This window comes from Podarcis filfolensis (genome assembly GCF_964270895.1).
Source record: "Podarcis filfolensis genome assembly, chromosome: 5".
NCBI lineage: Eukaryota > Metazoa > Chordata > Lepidosauria > Squamata > Lacertidae > Podarcis > Podarcis filfolensis.
In genome coordinates this window covers 85,930,826-85,954,260 of record NC_139608.1, presented here as the reverse complement: position 1 = coordinate 85,954,260, position 23,435 = coordinate 85,930,826, and the positions used below count along the sequence as shown (strand labels likewise).

The following is a 23,435-nucleotide window of genomic DNA, read 5'->3' as shown; positions in this document are numbered from 1 at the left end:
TTAAAAATATATTCTTCTCAATTTAGAAGTTCTGGCCCAGCAACATTCTGCTCTAGACCACTTCTACCATCCAAACGAAAAAATCTTAATTGAGTGCAGTTATCAAATCCACAAGCATATAAAATCCACATCATCTCTGTTACATCTCTAGCATTAACAATGTTATTTTGGTTCTATACAGGTGCTACATGCCAATAGTGCAGCACCTAAGAACAGAGATTCGTGAGCACATGGAACTGCTTATCCCAAGTAGGACCATTTAGTCTTTCCTAAGCCCTGCTAGGACGCGGGTGGTGCTGTGGGTAAAACCTCAGCGCCTAGGACTTGCCGATCGCATGGTCGGCGGTTCGAATCCCCGCGGCGGGGTGAGCTCCCGTCGTTCGGTCCCAGCTCCTGCCCACCTAGCAGTTCGAAAGCACCCTTAAGTGCAAGTAGATAAATAGGTACCACTTTATAGCGGGAAGGTAAACGGCGTTCCGTGTGCTGCTCTGGTGCCGGTTCGCCAGAGCAGCTTCGTCACGCTGGCCACGTGACCCGGAAGTGTCTACGGACAGCGCTGGCTCCCGGCCTCTAGAGTGAGATGAGCGCACAACCCTAGAGTCTGTCAAGACTGGCCCGTACGGGCAGGGGTACCTTTACCTTTACCTTTACCTAAGCCCTGCTATCAAGCATTCTTTATTCATCTGGAAATGCCAGGTTTTAACTCTGGGATCTTCTGCAAGGAATGCGCCACTACTGAACTATAGCCCCTCATCAGTCTATTACTGATAATAAAGTTTTAAAGATATTTCTATCCTTTATTTAATCCTATTATTGTTTCAACAACCCATATATGTCCCATACGCTCTCAACCCAATTAGCCCGGCATCTGCCATCAATTTACCTCCACCATGGTCTTTGGCAACAGCTCTGCTCTGAAAAGTTGTAGCATGGCTTCCATTATGTTTTTCCAGCCCTCTCGCAGAATGTCACCATGGCGGTGAGCCAAGTGGAACACAGTCTTTGCCGCAATATGAGCTTTGGGATTGCTTCCAAAAACTGTAGGCAGATTCTCAATGGACTGCAGGAGAAATGGGAAAGAGAAGTCAGGGGTGAGTGAGGAGAAGCTCACCACAAACCAGTCAGGCCATTCAGTAGAACGTCATCAACAGGCTGATCACAACACTAGCTGAGACCCTTCCTGAAGGACTTTGAACCAGAATTCATGCTTCTGTAATTTCACAGATTGTCTACTGTAATGTGCTTTATGTGGCACAGCTCTTAAAACAAACTGAAATCTTTAGCTCAGGATTTCACCTCCATAAGCATACAACCTGCTCCTGTCAGGCTTCCTTTATGATTGTCAATTTCACAGATGGTCTATCACCTATGTAAATCAAGGTGATCTGATTTCATTGGAACTTGAGCAGAGCCTTTACCTTTATTGGACTATCAATTCTCTATGATCATACCAGGATGAATGTTCAAGATATGTGAAGCAGGGTGTTCCCAATGGCTGTACAGCGGTACCTCGGGTTAAGTACTTAATTCGTTCCGGAGGTCCATTCTTAACCTGAAACTGTTCTTAACCTGAAGCACCACTTTAGCTAATGGGGCCTCCTGCTGCTGCCGTGTTGCCGGAGCACGATTTCTGTTCTCATCCTGAAGCAAAGTTCTTAACCCGAGGTACTATTTCTGGGTTAGTGGAGTCTGTAACCTGAAGTGTATGTAACCCAAGGTACCACTGTACTAGAAGTAAGAAACTTTCTCTATGGAGTGGCTCAGAAGGCATCAGGGATTTTGGCTTTTCCCCCTAGCTGCCCTTCATGCTTTAAACGGCCTTCCATGCAAACACCTTCCTTATTTCTTTTAAGTCACTCCCAGAATGGGGAACCTCCCGGGGTTCCAATTTGGTTCACCAAGCCATTAAAAAAAAAAAGCCCAATAATCAGCTGACATCACCCTAAGGGCAAGTAATGTCAGCCGATGGGGAGGGGTTCAATTCAGTTCAGCTGTGGGGAACCGGCATATACAGTTGTTCCCTGCAAAAAGCAGGATTTAATCCTCCATTCCCCCACTCATCAGCTGATATGTGGGATGGGGGCTGCTGTAGGGAACTCCCGCACACAGCTCAACCCTGCAGAAAGCAGGTGTTAACTCCCCTAAACACACCATCAGCTGATGAGTATTAACCATGGTTCCGTTCTGAATCAGTCTCACACCATCTCCTTTCATTTGAAGACTCACCTCACTGCTAAGAGCTGTGAACTTGCAGAGGGAAATTATGAGGTTGTCAAAAACATCACTGAGGCCATAATGGGCAGAAATCATGGCACATTTTCTGAAAAAGACAAACCACAGCAATGTAAGAGGAAACACACCATGCATTTTCTGTAGGAGCTCTAGGGTCTTCACACCACCCTTCAGTCGAAAACTTGCATCAAATTTGATAATTCAATTCCAGCTGGTAACATTCAAATGACAATTTTTGTGTTTGTATGTTTTAATGATGGCACTCAAATTTCAGAAGCTCAGGATATGATGGAACTTAATTGTGAATTAAATGAGGCAGAAACCACAGTGGTAATACAGCTCAATGGCAACTAGGATAAGCATTTCTGTCTGCCAGTAGACACTTTTAAAAATGGCTATGCAGAAATTCATATTCCAGTCTTGCCTACCCATGAATAGATATTCAGTAGGCTTAAGCAATATATACCTCACTCATTTACTAGACGGTGCCAGCTAATTTTCCCTGGATGCAAAAAGCTTTGATCTAAGTAAAAACAATTTATCTATACAAAATGAGTCTCTGCTGGATGTTGCGAAGGAGCATTACCTGAAACCAGAGATGGCCTTCTGAATGATTGTTTCATCCAGGCTCTTGTCAAAAACATAGGACAGAGCTGCCACAGTGGGCCCCCAGGTCATGGCAAAGAGGTCGTGATCATAGCTTCCACGTGGGACATGCAGAAAGATTCCTTCATCAGTGACTCCACGATGCAGCAGCACACTCCATACGTAGTTTTCCTTTACTAGGCCCGTCTGCTCCTCTGGCATCACAATCTCTTCATTTCTACCCAAGATGAGGACATAAATATTGTGCTTACATATTAACATTCTGCATCAATGCACAAGTGTTGGTACCCAACATGATGCACTGTGTGTGTCTTATTTACAACAAGATGAGTGAGCTGGGGAAAGAAGGGTAGAAAAGGCTGGCCTAACATCAACCAGGGGCAGGTGTGGGGAACCTGTGGCCCTCCAGATGTGGCTGAACTACAACTCCCATGTGGGAGCTGTAGTGTGGAACTGATAACTCCCTCCCTCTCCAAGGGGAAAAGCCAAAACACTTACTTGATGGCATGGTACATGTCCTCCAGCATGTCGTGCTCAAAGTCTTTGCCTCCATTTACCCCTTTCAGATTTTTTCGGAATTCCTGTTAAGCAGTAGCAATAGAAAGCAGAATATTACGTTGTGATCACCACCTCGAAACAGACATCACAACTATTTTAACATGTTGCTAGGTACTGGCGCACAAAATGTCACTAACAAATTGATTCCTATGAGGTATCCCAAATCAATTTACAACGTAATAAAGTATATATAAAACAAGCTGCAAAAAGAAAAACAATCTAAAGCAGGCATAGGCAAACTCAGCCCTCCAGATGTTTTGGGACTACAACTCCCATGATCCCTAGCTAACAGGACCAGTGGTCAGGGGTGATGGGAACTGTAGTCCCAAAACATCTGGAGGGCCGAGTTTGCCTATGCCTGATCTAAAGAAAAGCAATTATGTATATGCAAAAACTGTTTGGAAAAACAACATCATCACATACATGAAATCCATTCAAATCCAATGCATAAACAAATTGGAACAAAGATCTCCACTTAGAAAGCTTATTGAAAGAGGAATGTCATTAACAGGCACTGAAATACAACAGGGAAGGTGCCTGTCCCTTATACAATGAGAGGGAATTTTAGAAGGTAGCTGCTGCTACCCTAAAATCCCAAGCCAGCTTTCTCTTGACAGGATGGTATCTGCAAAATCTTTCCTGAAAAACACAGCACCTTGTGGGTATATAGGGGGTGAAAGCATCTTTTAGGTACACTAGAATTATCAGTTATCAATAGATTTGACCGTTGGCAATTCGCAGACAAGTTTTAGTATGATATACAGCAACAACGTGCCTTCTGAAAGGCCACTGGGGGCTATTTTACTATTATGTTTTAAAACACTACAAGTCAAAGAGAAAGAAAGAAGAGCAAGCATGGTGGTGGAGAAAGAATAGACCTCAGTGATGTGAAAGCCAGCAAAAACCTCTAGATATGCAGGGTGTATGAAGACATCAGAGCTCACCTCTAGAGTCATAGGTACACTCTGCTTGCGAACATTATGATTGTGTTGGTCAGTATTCAGCATGATAACTGCATAGGCAAGGGCAAAGCAAGCATCACTATTGGCAAATGGAGACCCATTCGCTTTCTGAAATGTAAAATGACAATACAAATTGGACACATTACAATCTAAATGCAACACTTAATTCCTATTTATGTCATTTCTAGCATCTGGATGGCAAGTGCTATGTTGCCCCAGACTGTCTTTTTCATATTATTTTTATTAAGTATCCAAAAATATTTCAAAGCATTTATCATTATATACATTTCTTTCAACATCCGAAGTTTCTTCTTGACTTCCCACCTCTCCTTTCCTGATGTTTGTTTTTAACTTCTTTTTATTAGCTATTTTATAACACATATATTTGTATTATCTAAACCCCACTACCATTAAATCTTTCAGTAATCCACTGCTTATATTTCAAATCCAGCCCGTGACTTCGTATATGGGTGATAATTTGATAGAAAAACCATCAGTGGTCTCCATTCTTCCTTAAACACTTTTTCATTATGCCCTCTAAATTTGGCAGTTAACTTCACCATTTCAGTATAGTCCATCACCTCAGACGTTCTTGTTACATACATTCACTTTTGTTTCAGCTTGTCACTTGCTGCCAGTTTTTTATTTTTGTGGTTAAGTTGCTTTGAGGCTCCTTTGTTGCAAAAAGCAAAGAATAAATTAAACTAGTGACAACAACATCTCTCAGACGTAATATTCAAGCTCACTGTGCTACGAGGTAGAATGAACACATCCCGACTAAAATCAGTAATTTCTTCCCATGCTGACCAACTGCTGCAGAGAAGACTAGAGAAGTGTTGCTTCTCGACAATTTCAGAACTTACGCGCCAATGTTCTGTAAAGACTTCCAACAGCCTATGGATTACAGGAGCCTCTCCTGGCAACCTGAAAGCTTCTAAGTAGAGTCGCAGGGCTTCGTCTAATCGCAAGCCTTGAAAACCGAAAGTCCTGAAACATAAGCAGCAAAAGTGGCTTGAAGAAAGTAGCTTGCAAGCAGTCACATACCCCAAAATCTTTAAGGGTCAAAATACAAAAAAGATTTCCAAACTATGACTTGACAGTAAGGAGTTCAATTTCTCTAGGCTTTGATTTTTTCCCTGTTTTAATGTACAGTCTACAATGATGCTATGGGACGTGGGTGGCGCTGTGGGTTAAACCACAGAGCCTAGGACTTGCTGATCAGAAGGTCGGCGGTTCAAATGCCCGCGACGGGGTGAGCTCCCGTTGTTCGGTCCCAGCTCCTGCCAACCTAGCAGTTCGAAAGCACATCAAAGTGCAAGTAGATAAATAGGTACCGCTCCAGCGGGAAGGTAAATGGTGTTTCTGTGCGCTGCTCTGGTTCGCCAGAAGCAGCTTAGTCATGCTGGCCACATGACCCGGAAGCTGTACGCCGGCTCCCTTGGCCAATAAAGCGAGGTGAGCGCCGCAACACCAGAGTCGGTCACGACTGGACCTAATGGTCAGGGGTCCCTTTACCTTTACCTTTACCTACAATGATGCTAAACATCCTGGCAAAAGAAAGGAGATGAGGATAGCATTGCTTTGCACCGCAGAGTAGCTCACCCATGCCACAAGGCTCAGCCAATCTCGGATGCTCTTGCTGAAAGCTATTCTCACTCACTTTTGTCTAAGAGTCAGCATTTTTTATTTGTAATTATTTATCAAATGGTTCCAGGATGGGTTACAAAAATACAGGGTGGAATCCAATGTTGTGCTCTGCATGTCAGCATAAGCATTTCTGTTTGTCAGACAGAATGAGCCCCCTCATCCTCCCCCTGTACACTGTTCTGGGGATTCTCCTGACCCTCCAGAGAGGATTGGGGGGGAGGGGGTTGCAGAGGATGCACAAGAGAAAGGGGGGAAAGCAGCACCGCACTAGCAGGAGCCCTTGCACTGATTTCTGCTAGCATGCTGGGTTAGCTTAATCCAGGCCATAACCATTAAATTAAATTACAGTACAATGCAAAATAAAAATCATGAAATAAAAATCACTAATTATGAAGTTAAAACAACAACAACACAACACAGCAACACAGCACACAACACAGAATGTATTGTAATTAAGTTTATTAAAATCAAGGTCCTTTAAAAACAGGCTACCTCTATGGTGGTTAGAGCAAAGGGTTTCATGCAGTGCAGAATGCAGAAGATCCAGAACACCAGGGAAGGTGAATTTTCCCATGCCAGGACTTTCTAACCGGTTTCCTGTTTATGACCAATCCAAACATTTCTACTCACCCCACAAAACTTTCCAGCAAGTCTACGTTCTTCCGGTCACTCACAAATTCTCCAATCATTTTCTTGTCCAGTCGAGGATTCTCCCTCAGCCACTTTGCTACTTCATTATTATCCATGGGGGTAGCCAAGAGGTTTTTCTCCTGAAGAAACTGTATCCCTTTCTTTGGCTTTTGATTGAACAGCTCTGAACCACTTATCAAGAGCTAGAAAAAGTCAAAACAATATAATCAACAGAAGACATCCTACATAGTCCTACATAGTTAATATTATCCTAATAGCCAATTTGTGTCATATCTTCAATAACCTATTTCCTTTAGGTTTTTAGATTTGCATTTTACCTTCTGACTAAAGTCCTCTGTGATGCAACACATTCATAAAAAGCAATTTTTAAAATGTGTTCTTTGTCATAAAAGCCTGTTTCAGTATTTTCAAATAGAATAGAAAATATTTCTCTTTGTTTTTGGCGGTAAGGTTGAATGTTGAAAATGTTCAAAACAAGAGTCTAATTGTTTTCATCTGACACTATCCACATAAAATGTTGCAGCAGAATGATAACTTTGTTTTGCTCTAGGAATAATTCAGCACAAGGTGTGCCCTAGTCTTTCAAAACCTAAAGTAGTAAGAGATGATCCGAAAACAATTTAAGACAACCAGGTCTCTGTTGTCACAGCAATTCAAATACTGTCAATATATAAATAAATTTTAACAAGTTCATCTTTTAAGGTTCATCTTCTAAAGGTATATGGCCACTTGTTGAATAAACACAGAGCGTACATGTTAACCACTATTCACATTTGTCAAAACTGGGTTTCTGAAGCTCAGGAATACGTAATACAAGTAGATAATGTCATAAGCAGCTACCCAAGAGAGGGTTAACTAAAAGGTTGTGTGTGACTAGAGATCAAACACAAACATCTATGTGAACTTTACTAAAGCACCAGAATAAATGTCAGTCCTCGGTTACTGCCCATCACTAACAGGAAACAACACTTTGATGACTGTAAGACCAATTCCTATGGATACGTACAAAACAGCATCCTTCTTTGTTCCTCTGGCAAAGTCCTGCTTCCCACAATATCTCACCAGGTACAGCAGTCACCGCAACACAATTTTCAATTACTGGTTATTGACATTCAAGATTCAAAACATAACAGCTTCATGCAGGAACACCTCATTTGAAAGCAGGTTCAGAAAGAAAAAGGTTCCACCCTGTGGAATGCCCTCCTATCAGATTTCAAACAGATGAACAACTATTTGACTTTTTGAAGACATCCGAAGGCAGCCCTGCTCAGGGAAGTTTTTACTGGTTGATGTTTTATTGTTCTTTTAATACTTTGCTGGCAACCCAGTCAGATGGGGGGGTACAAATAATAAAAGTATGTATGTATGTATGTATTTAAAATACAGTCAAAACACTCATCATGCTCCTCTAATATATTTTAAAATTGTAAGTCTGAGGGTAAAGTCTGTTCTTTACTGTATGTGTCATGCCTACTCACATATCTTTCAGATCAACAGAATGCCATACCTTCTTTTTGCTCTTAATCATTATCAATTCGTGTGTTGTAGGTAGGACGCAGGAAAAGCGAGTAGGCTTCTTTGGAATGGTCTTTTCTGTTAAAAAACAAAAGCAGAATGTTTTCACAGTGGATCCTTTCCCATGATTTACAATATACAGATAAAAACAACTCTCTTTCCACATGACCCCACCCCACAACCCCATCCCAGCATCAATGCTTTTCTCTATAAGCCCAAGTCTTGCAAGGGACTACTTCACACGTTACAGTAGATGGAGGTACAAAGCAAAACATATTCTCCGATGTAATTTGAGAAAGTAGCTATCTTCCCCCATCACTTTGTTTATACAGTGGAAACACAATGTAGGCAACCACAAGTAATGGGGGAAAGGGCAAGTACACATGTAGCTGCCTCACACATTATGGGATAGAATAAGGTATAGAATATATTTTAAATCATGTACTTACTTCTACTGAAACATATGACATGATCCAGTGACATTTAACCACCCTCATCCCAAATCTACAAACACCTGACTCAATATATAGAACATGAAAGGAAACATGCATCATTTAAATGCTTCACTGGTGGCAGAGACCTCAAGCTGTAGTACAGCTACAGAACGGCAAAAAGAAGTCAACATTTGAAGTGTCCATTGCACACAAATGTTCATCATTTACCTGCGTTATTTCCCAACTCCAAATTCAGACTGTCTTGCTGCTTCATGTGGCTGGCTGTCAAGGAGCCATTAGTGTCTGGCAATTCTGCACCGGGTGATTTGCCATCTGTCAGCAGCCCCTCGACAACTACAGGGGAAAGAAAAGAACCAGAGTTATCCAGGACAAAGTTTTAAAGTCACAGTGTTATTAAGCAGATACAGTTATTACTCACTCTGAAGAAACCTAACCATTCACCTTCAAAGAGAGGAAATATGATTCAACAGAGAATGAATATCCACAGACCAGTTCAAATTCATGCACAAAATTAAAAAATGGAAATGATGAATTAATTCCTTGTTGAGAAAAATCTGACAGAAAGCAAGAAGGCATCATTTAAGATGTTTTGAAGCATTCAGGTCAAGGTTAGGAAGGAGGATTTATGGAAAAAGGTAGCAGTATTGTCTAGAACACAGTCAGGAAGGACAGTCGTTACTATAAAATTAAGATGAAGGCACCAAATAAAAGGTTCTCACTATGGGTTGTTTCTTTGATGTTACAGGGAGTTTCTGTACTTGGTTTTAGTGCTTCCTTCTCCTGCTGGTAGATGCTGCTGAGCACTTTGGCTTGGCATTGTGCTTCTGTACTATCTATCACTGTCAGTAATGCTTCAAGGGACAGCAGGTGAGTAGTGTACAGTTGTCCAGAAACAGGAAAGGCATTCTGGGAAAATCAAGCATAGCTAAGCATTAAATTAGGTTTAATCATTTGAGCAAGGAAAACTACTCACACAGAAGCTGTTCAGCCCCAAAGCTCTACACATCCACGCAAACCTCCCTAACATTTGTCCCATTCCTCAAAAAATCCTTCCCCTACAAATAACATGTTCTCTCTCAAGTTGCCCATTAAAGGTAAAACTTCACTAAGACTCTGAAATGGATTTATACTTTGTGGTGGAAGGCAAGTTCGCTGCATTTACACCTATGTTTCCTACAGGTAACATTTGAAGGATGAAGGAACAATGCCCATCACCAAACCTTCAGTAAGACACATATCAGAGAGTCAGTCAATTGCAGCTCTTTGTAATGCATCAGCTGTGGAGCCTGACGTGTTTGGCAATATAAGCCCTAAAAACTTTGTGTTCCTCACAATGCTCCAATCAAATATGTCTGTTGTTCTAAAGAAAGAATCCCTATGGTAAATCTAGATGTGACAGGAGACCTATGATTGGTTCTCCTGCCGTTTTTTATGATTTAAGTGCAGCTTGAGGGTGAGATCCAGCTGGGATACTGTGCAATTACTTTTCATGGCCTCTACCAAAGGTGATTACATCATGTGAGGGCAAGACTAGAGATACCTTACTGAATGAGGGTTACCCACACCTCCCCACCTGCCATGGTTCTGTTCAGACCACCCTCCAACACATCAGCACATGGCTGATATTTCATTCTTCAAACACACTCAGATCTAGTTATATCTGTATTATTATTTTTTTGCTGAGCAATCCTAATGGAAAGACAAGAGCAAAATAGCTCATTTTCAGGACCTTGGATAGCAGTTTGGTGAGGTCTTCAAAGAGGTTAGCACAATAATAGTCACAGTCATAATTTATGTACAGCTCAGTGACAAAACTAGGAATCCTCCAGAGTTGAACTATGGCCTCCAGGGCCATCTCCTTCATCTCATAGGGCATCTTGGGGTTTTCCACTGTGATAATTTCCATCAGCTTCTTTATGTACATCTGGTAGACAAAAGAGACGAGTTCAGTATATGGGATGCAAAACAAGGCAGAGTATTTAATTTCATTTGGGACACCAGTTTACACATAGCACAACTAAACCATCCATAAGCACAAAGGTGAGAAACTATATTTCTGATGAGAGCTGCATTCCTTTGAAGGCAACTTGTTGGGGTCACACGCCAGCAATGGCAAGGCTAGAATGAGTGATGGAACAACACCCCTTCTCTTTCTCTCTTTCTGCCACCCCCTTTCCCTATTTCCCCCCTCCACACCGTCAGGATGAGATTATGCCAAGGACCACATGAAAAGAGGCCAAAGGTGGCATGCAGCTCATGGGTCACTGACTACTGACTCCTAGTTTATTGCCATGTGGCCAATCCTCAGGGAGTCCAGGCAAAGAGTCAGGCTTGTGTGCTCCTCCTTCCATTTCTTCCCATTTCAAATAACTTTAATTCAAAGAACCAGGATTTCTGGTTCACATGCAACGCTATGTTGAGATTCTTTGAAACCACAAGTAGTAGAAGACATCTGAAGGCAGCCCTATTATTTAGGGAAGCTTTTAATGTTTGATGTATTAGAGGATTTTAATATTTTTTGGAAGCCGCCCAGAGTGGCTGGGGAAGCCCAGCCAGATGGGCGGGGTACAAATAATAAATTATTATTATTATTATTATTATTATTATTATTATTATTATTATTATTATTGTGTCAGTAGGGAAGCATGCAAATCTGGCCATGAGTGCTGCTCAGACTCCACATTCCAATCAAGGCAACTACAGATCTGAGTGCTGCCTCTATGGGAGATGACAGGGAAAGCGACCAAGCAGCCACCACTTCTGTGAATGGGCCTAGTCTTCCCAGGCACAGCGCCTTCCAATCTTCAGAAAGTCACAAGGTCACCTCCAGTTCACACACACTTTCCTAAATTCTTAGACAGGATTTCATACACATCCATGAACAAAGCCACAAAGCTGTTTAAATTACCTCCTCCAAATACAAGGTAGGCGCACTTCAAAAGACTCACCTCCAGTTGGAATTTCAGGTGTTCTCTCATACTCTCAAAGAGGAGGAAGCAAAGTCTAAGTGAAGCTGAATACAGATTGAGTCGCTCCACATTCAGTAACTAGGAAAGAATTAGAAGTTGAAAGATTGTTAGTGGAGAGATATTCATTTTCCTCTATTTGAAAAGCAAACCAAAATTGCAACTTATGTGTTTCTTCCAGACCACACTAACACAAGGCCTATATCACTACAGATATTGCCTAATAGACATAAGACTACGATAAATCCAGAACTCACTTGAAAGAGATATCGACATAATTCTTCTTTCACCAGTCCTAGGAGAGATGGACAGTTTGCAACAGAGGTCAACTCCAGGGCAACAGTGAGCAGCTGCAACCCCATGTGGATCATCACTTCTGAGTTGTGGCGATCGTGCGGGTTAGTGAGAGAGATGAGGAAGCGGAGTAGTTCTCGGATACAGGGCAACCCATAGGGTACTAACGCTGTGCCTGGAATGGGGAGGGAGTATAAGTAGAAAGGTCACAATTATAGCACTTCTGAGCCAAGCTCTTTCCAATAAGCCCAAGAGATTTTGTAAATAAAAATATTACTGATAAAGACAAATGCTAGGTACTTCCCCCCGCCCCGCATCAATGAGTGGGATGGATAGAAGCAAACGAAACTTGCTTTTATTTCAAAGTACTCACCTTCTTTCTGAGAGCACTGGGTAAACCTCACTCCCCGGGGATTGACATAGTCCATGTCATGAACAGACGCAGAGTCTGAGTGTTCAGCTACAGATGTACACTCCTCCAGAACTTCAGGGATAGACTCCACTGAGGCAGATGGCGTCTTTTCTTCCCGGGGGCATTCATTCTTTAGTCACACAAATTAACAATACAGGAAAATTAGTATAAGCTATCATTGCTGCATGAACAGTTCACTGACAGAAGCAACCCTATTCATTCAGATAATATCAATTTTCATAATCAGACTACGTACCTCAATGTTTGGCTGAGTGGCTAGACATCAGACACCTAAATTAGCAGCAAATGCTGGTCTATATTTGAAGGCTAGGCTACTTATACTGTTGTGGAATTGTTCTGCTACTTCAGAATGTGTATGTTATTCTTAACCCAAACCTATGCAACTAGTTGAAGACCAAAGTTGCCTGAACTTTCCTTTAGGTCAGCTGATTGTACAAACTATATTCCAGATGAGCAGTTTATCAGAAACTAGCTTAAGTTCATACCTGGGGCTCTAGCTGTTCTCTAGCTCTAGACTCAGTTAAAGGCACTGATGTACTGATTCCTAAAGGGTTGACCAACTGCAAGTCCGTAAGATCTTCCTTAGAGCTGATCTGAGAGGAGCTCTCTAAGCCACTGTCAGTGGAAGGGCTGACTGTAGTAGATGCATTTTCTGAACTTCCAGATGAGACGGGAGAAGGTACATCAATGAAATTAACTCCACCTGTTGATAAGAAACAGCAGCATTAAGTAGTAGCTATGCACCCATTATGAAGCAGCTCAGGACCACATTCCCACTTGTGTATGCACAGTACATTGGGTTGCTACTAATTACTTCGCCTGACACAGAACACAGTGGCCTGCCTCACTGGAATGGGTTGCACAGAGTGTATTCCACTGGGCTGCATTGGATTCCTGTTGGCTTCTAGGCACAATTCAAGGTGCAATTCTATGAGTTCAGGAATTGCTAATTTAAAATTATTATTCTTGAAACACCTTTTAAAAATGTATGTAATGTTTTGTGGTATAATCCCTCCCAAGTTTCTTAGCTATTTTCTTGATGAACTGAAAGTTTATTTGCTAATTGTTCATACTTTACTTGCTAATGGTTGTGCTACTCTCAAATATCTTATGTCAAGCTAACAATGTATTTTGTAACTGTTGTATATTAAGTAGTAGATCTTTCAAAGACAGCAGCATTAAGGTGCCCTTTAATTTTGTTACCTATATTGCCGCTTATAATTTTCTCCTTATTCAGTTACAACCAAGCGGGAAGACTTTATTCATCTCCCTTACAATCATGGAACAAAGAAGCAGAGAGGTGGGGCAGATTCAGGTGGTTGCAACACAGGCTCCGCAGCAGTGGGCCACTCTGTCCAGCAATAATGTCCCAAAGACCAACAAGGAAGCCAACTGGTGTGGGGCTCCCAACAGTCACAGCTCTGTTTGTTCACCAATATCCATACTATTGTGTATTCTGTGGTTGCAGAATCTTTGGAGAACACCTTTTATCAAGAACATGGTTAAGGTTATTGTCAGGGAACTGTCATCGGAAGAACCAGTGGTGCAAGGGCTCCCAGAGGTTGGGAGAGACTTATCAGCGGAGGAGGGAACCAGCAGGGGGAGAGAAAGAGCTCCAAGGGAAAGTGAGTCGGAAGGATGGCTCAGAGACAATTCCAGCGAGAACAGCGGGGAGGTTTCAGGACCTCCTATAGGGACACCCACTCCTCGCCGGAAACTGTCACGCAGAGAGTCCAGAAGGCGTGTTTCCGTTAAGGAGCTATTATGCTGGAAGAAATTCCGTAAACGCCCACTGTCGGATTCTGCCAGCGACTGACGGAGTCATGCTCATGGAGCTCCGTTACAGACAGTGGTTTGTGGACTTAGCCAAACACTGAGGGACTAGGAACTTTACGCACAAGCAGCTCATCATCCCATCACAGTTATCATTAGAGTTGGGTTTCCATTTATATGTTAGATCACTTGCCATACCTGTCCCATTGGCAGCAAGCTGCTCTGTTCCTTGAGATACTTTGGCTACGTGGCAAGAGTTCCGTGGCGATCTCTTCTGCTTTTTCCACTTTGATGAGTCACTCATTCCCCCTGCTCGCATTTTCAACTGTGAACAGCAAAACACACAGAATATCTCTTATAGCCATTCACCGTCACAAGAGAATTGGCAACATCATTTGATCAGACCTAGAACCCTACGATCATGCCAGCTTACCCATGCTTCCTATCGCATGACTCATGATCTAGCCCAACTTTAGTTGGAAATTCATTATCTGTGTATTACTTCAGTTTATAAAATATATTAAAAATTGTTAGCACAGATATGTCTAGGGTTGAGCCTGAATCTCATTGTTGTGTGCCTATGTATGTAAATGCAAACAAACAAACCACTCCTTCAACATTCTCCCACATTCTCGCATAATCAAGAAACGGAATCAAAAGCCAAGTTATGCAGGTGAGGAGAGCCTCAGTTTGTTCTCAGTTGAGTTCTTGTTGAAGAGTTGAGTTCTCTTGTTGAGTTCTCTGGGACCAATTAAACAAGTTGCAAACTGGGATACAGTTGAAGAGGATGGTGTTACATAGTTTTTAAAAAACAGGTAAAAATGTTTCTGTAGTGGAGACATCTTTCTTCTCTGCTCACAAATATTTCTTTATTCTTTTGCTGGAAGGCTCCGATCATCATCCTCCCACAAAGAAGAGCGTAAGTTGTCTAGTGGGTGTGTGACATTGCCTGGATATATGCGCAGCATTACATTATGGGCTGCCAGCTTTTCTTTATTACATGGATTTTAGAATCCCACTTAAGACTTTTATGAAACTGTTGTGAAAAAATAAATCGTAGGCCTTTTGACTAGTTACATTCCCCCGCTATTTCTTAGCATGCTTCCAGAAGGCCTACCCAAATATAACTTTGATTTTAAACCTGGAAATCTCTTTTGCAAATTAAAAAGCTACAAAGGCAGCATTACTTTTGAATGTAATGATAGCTATGTCTAAATAAAAACAGCTTTCTAATCCACCTGGAACATCTTTGTTGCAAATGAAAGGAAACTTAATAGATTTAAGTGTATTTAATCACATAATAACTCATTTCTTTAAATAAGCACTGCAATTTTGCTCTGCCTCTGGAACTGGGGTGGGGGACCTCTGGCCTGTGAGTCATATTTGGCCTGCCGCAGGTCCCAATTTAGTTCACAAGGCTGTTCTCACCATATTATGCCCCCCCTGTGACATCAGGTGTGGGGCAGGCAGAAGCACAGCCAGTCCCTACATAAACTAGGCTTGAAGTTACTGCCCATCAGAAGCCCTGTGTGGTGCTTTAAAGTCCTGGTGGTCATCACCTGGCAGCAAGCAACGGACAGGTGAGTGGCACTGCCACCTACCAAATATGGCCTGTGAATGGTAGGGGAGGAAAGGATTAGGCCCAGCAGCCAGATCAGGTTCCCCATGCCTGCTCTAGAGATGCAAAAACACTCACATCAACCTCTGATGGAGAAAAGAAAGTGAGAAATAGAAGTCATACCACCTGAGATACGAGCAGGTCACTTAGCACCAAAACACAAGTTCTAACTCCTAATCTTGAAGTGGCATGATCTCAGCTATGCTCAGTATATTTGATCTATTTATTTTAAGGGGTGTGTAGGCAAGGCATACATACATAAATAATTTTATTTGTTTGCCGCCTTTCCACAATAACTCTGCTCAAGGTGGCTTGCAACATGAAAAAATACATATCTGCAATGCAACAAAAGTAGTCATAAGCAATAAAGAAAACATTAAAAAATACACAACCAAACTGAAAAATTTCTGCAACAAGATCTATAGCAAAGATACAAAAAAACCATCAGCAACAACATCCAACCCACAACAGCACCCCAGCCCACGAGTCAGCAGCCTCAGTTTTGCAGCTGGAGTTAGTCAAGGCCCCGCCCCTCACAGGTCAGGTGGGAAAAGACCCACAAGGCAGGAAGAAGGTATTCCAGGACTCACAGCCAAGACGGCAAGAACATTGCTTTGCAGGGAAAATACCACGCATTTTAAATTATTACCCTGCCTTTCAATTCTATGATCTTCCATGATGACTTAATAGAACAAAAACTAAAATAAACTTGAAAATACCTAAGCACACGAACAATAAAACTGAAGAACATCAGCAAAAACTATAAATTCAGCAACTGGCAGCATGATGATGATTTTAAAATAAAAGGTCTGTGGAAAATAAAAGGAACTTCAGCCAGAACCTAAAACTCATTAAACTTGGCACCAGGTGAGCTTCACTAGAAGATATTTCCCAGGGCAGAGGACTTCAACTAACAGGCCCCTTCCCTGATCACCACCACCCCCCTCCGCTTACAGCAAGCGCACCCAGAGGAAGACCTTAGCTGATTATTTTAATAGCTGGATAGGTGAGCAGGCAGTTGCTTTTTAAAAAAGCGCCCAAGTTGTACTGGACTTCAAAAGGTTAAACCCAACAAAATTAATTGTATTTGGAGATGGACTTAAGGATCAGTGAAACTGCTTTAGAATTTGTGAGGTATGTGCTGCCCAGCTGCCCCCATTCCATAGTCCAGCAGCTGTATTTGGACCAAATGGCATTTTCAAGTAAACTTCAAGGGCAGCACATAATACACTGCAGTAGTCTTATTTGGATGCTACTAGAGCATGTATAATTATGGCCAAGAGGGGTTCTTAGCTAGTGGAAAGCACTAATGGAAGCACTAAAGCACTAGTGGAAGGCTGGCTTCAACTAGAGCCAGGGCTTTTTCGGCTGTGGCTCCAATCTGGTGGAACGCTCTGTCACAAGAGACTAGGGCCCTGCGGGACTTGACATCTTTCCGCAGGGCCTGCAAGACGGAGCTGTTCTGCCAGGCCTTTGGTTGGGGTTCAGTCTGACTCCCTCTCCCCTTTCATAAGAAATTGCATGAAAGTGGCCTCCCAATTTTTCTCACAGGCCCATATAAGTTCAGCACAAACAGTTGGGCCTGGTGAGCATTTAAGGTCCCCAACCCTAATCTGCGGGTTGCCATCTGATTGGATTTTATTCTGATCCTGATCTGATTTGAGGATGTATTTTAATTGATTGTCTGATTTAATGTTAATGTGTTATACATTTGATGTTAGCCGCTCTGAGCCCGGCTTTGGCTGAGGAGGGCGGGATATAAATTATTATTATTATTATTATTATTATTATTATTATTATTATTATTATTAAGTGCCACTGATGACACTTAGATCTGGTCCTGTCTCTGGGTGTCTAACAACAACCTTTAGGGGGAATACAATACCACCCAGACAGTACATCCATCTTATCTGGATTGAACTTCAGTTTATTGGCACTTATACTGTCCGCTACTGATCTCAGACACCAATTCAGCACATCTGCTGCCTCACTTGAATTTGATGAAAATGGGGGGGAGGAGACAGAGGTGGTCATCATCAGCACATTAATTAGAGTCAAGTATCAGCACTTTATGATCTCACTTACTGGTTTCATGCAGATGACAGTATGGGAGGCAGAACCCATAGTACGAGTGGCTTAGAACAGAGTAACAGGCTCAAAGTATCACCTACTGAAAGCAGCCATACAGATTAGAATACAACCACTGGAGCATGTTGCAGTCAAACCTCACTCAACCTCCAGTACAGAAAGGGACCATGGTGGATGAACTCAAAAACCACTAAGAGGTCCAGGAGAATTAACAGGGTCACATTCCTCCTGTCCTTCTTCCAATACTGTTAATCTAGAAACAGATATACAGCCCTTCTCTTAAAAGGGAATGTTTGTGACAAGCCAATACTAAGAACAATTTTAAGGATTAAAGGACAGCTTATTCAGGAGTGGTCTCATGACTGTCCTCCTTCAATACAACCAGGACCACCTTCTATGTCAATGAAGCAATAACTAACTCATGGAACCAGTTAGTCATCATGAGATGCTAGCCAGGAACTGCAAGGTTTGAGCAAACAGATAATATAACACACTCCTCCAAGAAACTTGTCCACATCATCAGGCCTCAAAAACTGAAATTCATACAATTTCTAAATGGATGATGTTCTGAACACATTCACTGACTGGACTGCTGACATAGTGCCATTCAAGTTGAGGTAGACACAAGCTTTTTTATTCCTGACGCGCTTAGCAAATAAATCATGGTGCTATTGAGGGTTCCTTAAAATCAGAATGTAGACTGGAGAATGTAGACTGGGGAAAGCTTCACTGGGCTGCAACCATGCAGATGCAACAGTGACAAAAAAAAAGTATTGCTTATTTGGCACCATCTCAGACACCAAGTAGGCTCACACAGTGTTAGAACAGTTATGGCCCAAGTTTTATGTGCCTTGTGTTCAAGTTGTTATCACATCTGCTTTGCTGCCTCCTGCACCCTTGTGTAACAGGACGCCAAATGGGCTGTATTCAGTGGAAGGGCACTTAGAAGTGATAATCTTTATATCCTCAATCATCTACATATCCCACAATGTGAGCAGGGCTTCAACAGATGTAGCAGCCACATGAACTAGAAACATATACACACACGTTGCACTAAGGAATGCATCCAAAGCTTCTAGGGGCAGACCTGGAGCGTGAAATATGAAATTTAAATGTAATCCTCCTTCATCATGGACATAAAATGAAATCTCAAAATTTGCATTGCAATTTATGCCACTTGTTAGTTGCCTTATCCACAAAGAACAATCTAATCTGACATAAATCCTATGTGGAAAAGAAAAGTGTTCATCATGCAGCTCTAAATGGAACTCTTTAAACCACAATGGTTAAAATATGAAGTTTGAAGAAGTGCCTTAAGCTCTCTGAATCCAGCTACATTAGAAGGGAAGGAATTTTATGTTAGATTATTATGAGTAATAATCAGTTTGGAAACATAACTCTAGCTCTGGCTAAACAACTTTGTAGAATAATGGCTACCTGGTAAGGGAAAGTGTGGATCCTGCATATTTGTGATACTGTTCTGCATATAGCTTTTCCTTTACTGAATTACTGAACGACTATCACATGGATGCAGCTAGCTTGTTTTGTCCTGCTCTGGAGGACAGGACTCAAACCAATGGGTTCAAGTTACAAGAATGGAGATTCCAACTAAACATCAGGAAGAACATTCTGATGCTAAGAGCTGTTCGACAGTGGAACAGATTCCCATGAGAGGTGATGGATTTTCTATCATTGGAGGTTCTTAAGCAGGAATTGGATGGCCTTCTATTATGCATGCTCTAGCTGAGATTCCTGCAATGCAGGGGGTTGGCCTAGATGACCCTTGGGGGGGGTCCCTTCCAACTCTGCAATTCTATGATTCCATATACTAAGCCTTGTACCCTACCTTAGAGAATGCATAAAACCTAGCAATATTTACAGTTGCAGTCGGTTTCCCTGCCGCAAATAGTTATGACCACCATCATTCATTTGTGCCAATATCTCCAGAAATTCATAAACTGCACTAAACTATAGCTTTCAAGATAGGAGATGGTAACTGGCCATCGATAGCACCATCTCTAGCTTATGTCCTCTATAAATTCTCAGAATATTTTGACAACAGCATTTCTGATGTCTGCAATGTCACTTCCTCTATATTTAAAGCCTTCCTCCCAACACTATCCCAAACAGAAGCAGTTTGCTACATGCATTCTTCCCCAAAGCCATGCTGCATAAGAAACATGAATGAAAGCTTTTGCTACACAACACATAACTACCACCCACAGATGCTTGCAGAAGGGAAGGAGAGAAAGAGAGACCTTCAGTTTCTTAAAGAGTAGTACTCTCTCTAACTGGTTCAGGGCTTTGGACTGTTCCCCATTACATAGTTCCAGTCTGTTGAGGAGATATGGAGAAATCTGTGAAAGACAGTCACATGTACCGTTTGAAAAAGAAAAAAGAAAACTAAACCCAAAGACAGAATCCATGTAACAATGCAAGGAATGATGTAAAGCACATAATGAAAAGCAAAGCAGGACAGTAAGAGTGAAAACCAAGGCCTCTATGAGATGAAGGAGCCACCCACTGATTAATGAAAAGCTCTCACACAGGATATGCTTACAGAAAAGCATTCCACCTTTTACATCTAAGGCTTCCTTTATGTGACACACTCTTAATTTGAACACAGCATATACTTGTATTTGCAAGCATAAACCATCAGAAGTACTACTGAGCCTGTTTATGCAAATCCTGAGCTCAAAATGTTTCCTAATACATCAATCTTGGAAGAGATCTATGCATGCACCCTATAGCACTTTGCTCTTGAATATATCAAAGTTGCAGAAGGTTAACTGAATTTTCTCTCTTGTACAAATCAGATTTATGAATAGGAAAATTGTCCTAAATATTCCTTATGATTCTGATAAAGTTCCCTGTATAACTTGACAGGGAAGAAAATATTCCTGTTATTACAGTACAGGCTAAGCTACAGGTTTCTTTGCTTCTTTTTACTGTTCAGCCCCACGCCCTCCCAGGTGACAGGGACCTTGGTGATGGTTGGGACATTTACTCCCACAAGAATAACACTTTTTGAAGGATGACTGCTGAATTATTGATGTGTGGTCACAAGAAAAGGGATTCCTATCTCCTTAAAAAGGAGAGAGACGGAGCATGAGTTTGGAGCCCAATAAGAAAGCAGGGAGAACAAGGGGGAAGAAAAAGAGGAGAAATAGACCCAAGTAAAGAAATAATCAAATGCTTAATAAAACACACGAGCTGCTGCCCACATGTCAGCAAGAAAAGAACTGAGTGGGAAGCTATTCAGCCCACCCTTTGAGGTATGGGCACATCCCTGTTCTGGGAGGGAGACATGAGGTCAGTTCCTTAGCTAACATTCTAAAAATTTCCTGATGTTGACTCTGTTCAGGTGCACAAAGATTACAAAAAAGAGCTGCCAGTTAATGGAAGGAGGCAACAGACCTGGCTCACAGAAGTCACTTCCTTACAATGTCTGCGTTAAGCGATACAGTTGATGACTGACTGATTCACACTGGCATAAAGAGCCATAACCCAAACTCATTTCTTAGATAAGCCTGCACAAGATTCAGAGCTGTGCCACTGATACATATGTACATTTGTCCCACTTGCCCCCAGAATAGCGTAACTACAAACACTCAGAAGCAGTAGAATCCACCAACAGTTTGGGTCTTACCTTCTTTAAGTTAGTCCCTACGTAGCTCTTAGGCTCTTCTTTAAATTGAGGTAATCTGGAACAACAAGAAAATACATATATTAAGGACAAGGAATAAGGGAAGGCCTTCTTCCTGCCTGGCAGCAAATAGAGAAAAATTGCAGTTCCCTGAAGGCTTCCCCTTGGAATATGGTTTATCTGCCCTCTTCTGATCAAAAGTTACACTACAGTGTAATAATCAGAAAAAGGAATAATCAGTCTTATCAGTTTGTGGGTAATGACTAAAGGTCAGAGCTTTGACTTGAATTCACATTTTCAGAAAATGACTGGGTCAAGTCTAATCTTTTGACTCCTAACACAGACACACCTAAAGAAACATTTGCTCTTTAGCTCTGAGTGTTGCCAGCCCTAGCATGGTAGAAAGTGAAGTATCTAAAACACATTAACAGTCCAGAAGAAGAAGAAGAAATCCTTCTCTATATGGACCCATTAATTCAGTAGAGCACTTATTTTGGAATGGATGAGAAAAGCAAAGTCGAATGTCTAGATGTATGAGCATTTTCACCAATATTCACATTTTACATTATAGCTAAGAGTCTTCTTCTTTTAAAAGGCCAAACTTATTGTTACTGAAAATGCAGGGTTGGCCACATAGTAAAAACTAATTAAGAACTGCCTTGCTGGATGCAGATGGAATGGATTTATTTGGGGGGGGGTGTTTTTTTTTGGTGTGTGGGGGGGGTAGACTGCCTCCCTCAGCATAGAACCACTGTGAATTAGCTATCTTTCTTTAGTCCTTGCAGATAAGTCCCCCAGCTCAACTCATTAGAACTTAATGAATTGTTTCAAGTGTACTTTTGAGGTCTGCAGAAGACTGAAGATATCTTTTAATTCAAATCTTTTAACTGAAAAATACAATAAAGCACTGAAGTATATATATTGCTAACAATGTAGACATAAGATCTAATAAATTTGTATTGTTATTATTTATACCCATAAATGGTTCAAGACCAACAACAAGAAATGGAAAGATAGATATATCTGCACAAGTTTTAGCTCAGTTGGGTCAAAGAAATTCCATTTAGAGCTTCTTGGCTCCTAAAACTCAAAATGGTCCTTAAGCTGTGTACTGGAGCTTTTAAAATCAGCTGGTGGGTAAGTGGGTTGTACAGCTCAGATAAAAACTGAGGCAAAAGGCAGAGAAATGCTCTTGATATTCATGTGATCTGCCAGGCTATTCAGTGAAACTTTCACCTTCTAAGGTTTGGCCCTTTTGGTCAAAGACCACAGAGTAAAGCAGTACTTGGCATCTCCTGCTAGGACTTACCCTCAATGAACAACTAGCGTCATTTCTATTGCAATATCAGTCTCTAGTAGGCTTCTCCCATATGCAAAATGCATGGTGTTCAATGTTCACTTTCTATCACAGTCCTTTGATCGAGGCAGCTTAATATCTGAGGGCCTACCTGAAAAGTCTAAACCAAAATCTGCAAGTAGCAACTAGGAAATGCATAGTTAGCTCAGGATGCTAATGATGTCTGGGGTTACAAAGTACCACAGACAAATGGGCTCTCTTTCATATATCATTTATCATTTTGCATCCTTACTGAGTGAGATAGCAGGCTTTCAAAGATGCTGGAAACCTATAGCTCTTTGTACACAGAGTAGCTTGCCTTTCTGTCCTTTTCAGAAGCTAACTATATCTTCTGGAAACATCCAACTGAATAGTTAAGAGTGAAATATAGATAAAAAACTATTAATAACCCATTTTTAAAATATCAGAACTACAACAGTACAAAAGGAAAGCAATGTCATTTTACATTCTAAAACCTAAGCATTATGTGTCCCAATTTCCTACAGCAAATATACGAAATACTCAATCTGATCTAGATTAATATGAAATACTCTTGAAAATCCTTGGTCGCAATAGAATAAATGCTGTGGTACAGTAACTGGAAAGTGTATCAGGATATGTTGGAAAGCTTATAACTCAGGCACAGACTCCTTGT

General features: G+C 41.5%; 1 protein-coding gene across 21 annotated transcripts in view; it reads right to left on the bottom strand.

Annotated features, from left to right (window-relative positions):
* Positions 1 to 23,435, bottom strand: part of GBF1 (golgi brefeldin A resistant guanine nucleotide exchange factor 1) — a 79,851-nt gene that overhangs the window by 18,627 nt on the left and 37,789 nt on the right. For 7 of the 21 annotated variants that reach the window (XM_083615455.1, XM_083615457.1, XM_083615460.1 and 4 more), the window contains exons 8-25: positions 21,448 to 21,502; positions 20,057 to 20,155; positions 14,291 to 14,417; positions 12,805 to 13,022; positions 12,260 to 12,428; positions 11,850 to 12,061; positions 11,575 to 11,673; positions 10,356 to 10,550; positions 9,346 to 9,532; positions 8,834 to 8,959; positions 8,164 to 8,252; positions 6,636 to 6,838; positions 5,222 to 5,345; positions 4,341 to 4,466; positions 3,337 to 3,419; positions 2,819 to 3,055; positions 2,227 to 2,320; positions 884 to 1,060 (exon numbers count right to left, since the gene is read on the bottom strand). In XM_083615455.1, the coding sequence (XP_083471581.1) occupies positions 884 to 1,060; positions 2,227 to 2,320; positions 2,819 to 3,055; positions 3,337 to 3,419; positions 4,341 to 4,466; positions 5,222 to 5,345; positions 6,636 to 6,838; positions 8,164 to 8,252; positions 8,834 to 8,959; positions 9,346 to 9,532; positions 10,356 to 10,550; positions 11,575 to 11,673; positions 11,850 to 12,061; positions 12,260 to 12,428; positions 12,805 to 13,022; positions 14,291 to 14,417; positions 20,057 to 20,155; positions 21,448 to 21,502 (2,620 nt within the window). The remainder of the gene's footprint in view (positions 1 to 883; positions 1,061 to 2,226; positions 2,321 to 2,818; positions 3,056 to 3,336; positions 3,420 to 4,340; positions 4,467 to 5,221; positions 5,346 to 6,635; positions 6,839 to 8,163; positions 8,253 to 8,833; positions 8,960 to 9,345; positions 9,533 to 10,355; positions 10,551 to 11,574; positions 11,674 to 11,849; positions 12,062 to 12,259; positions 12,429 to 12,804; positions 13,023 to 14,290; positions 14,418 to 20,056; positions 20,156 to 21,447; positions 21,503 to 23,435) is intronic. The other 14 variants (XM_083615473.1, XM_083615463.1, XM_083615474.1 and 11 more) reach the window with 3 other exon arrangements.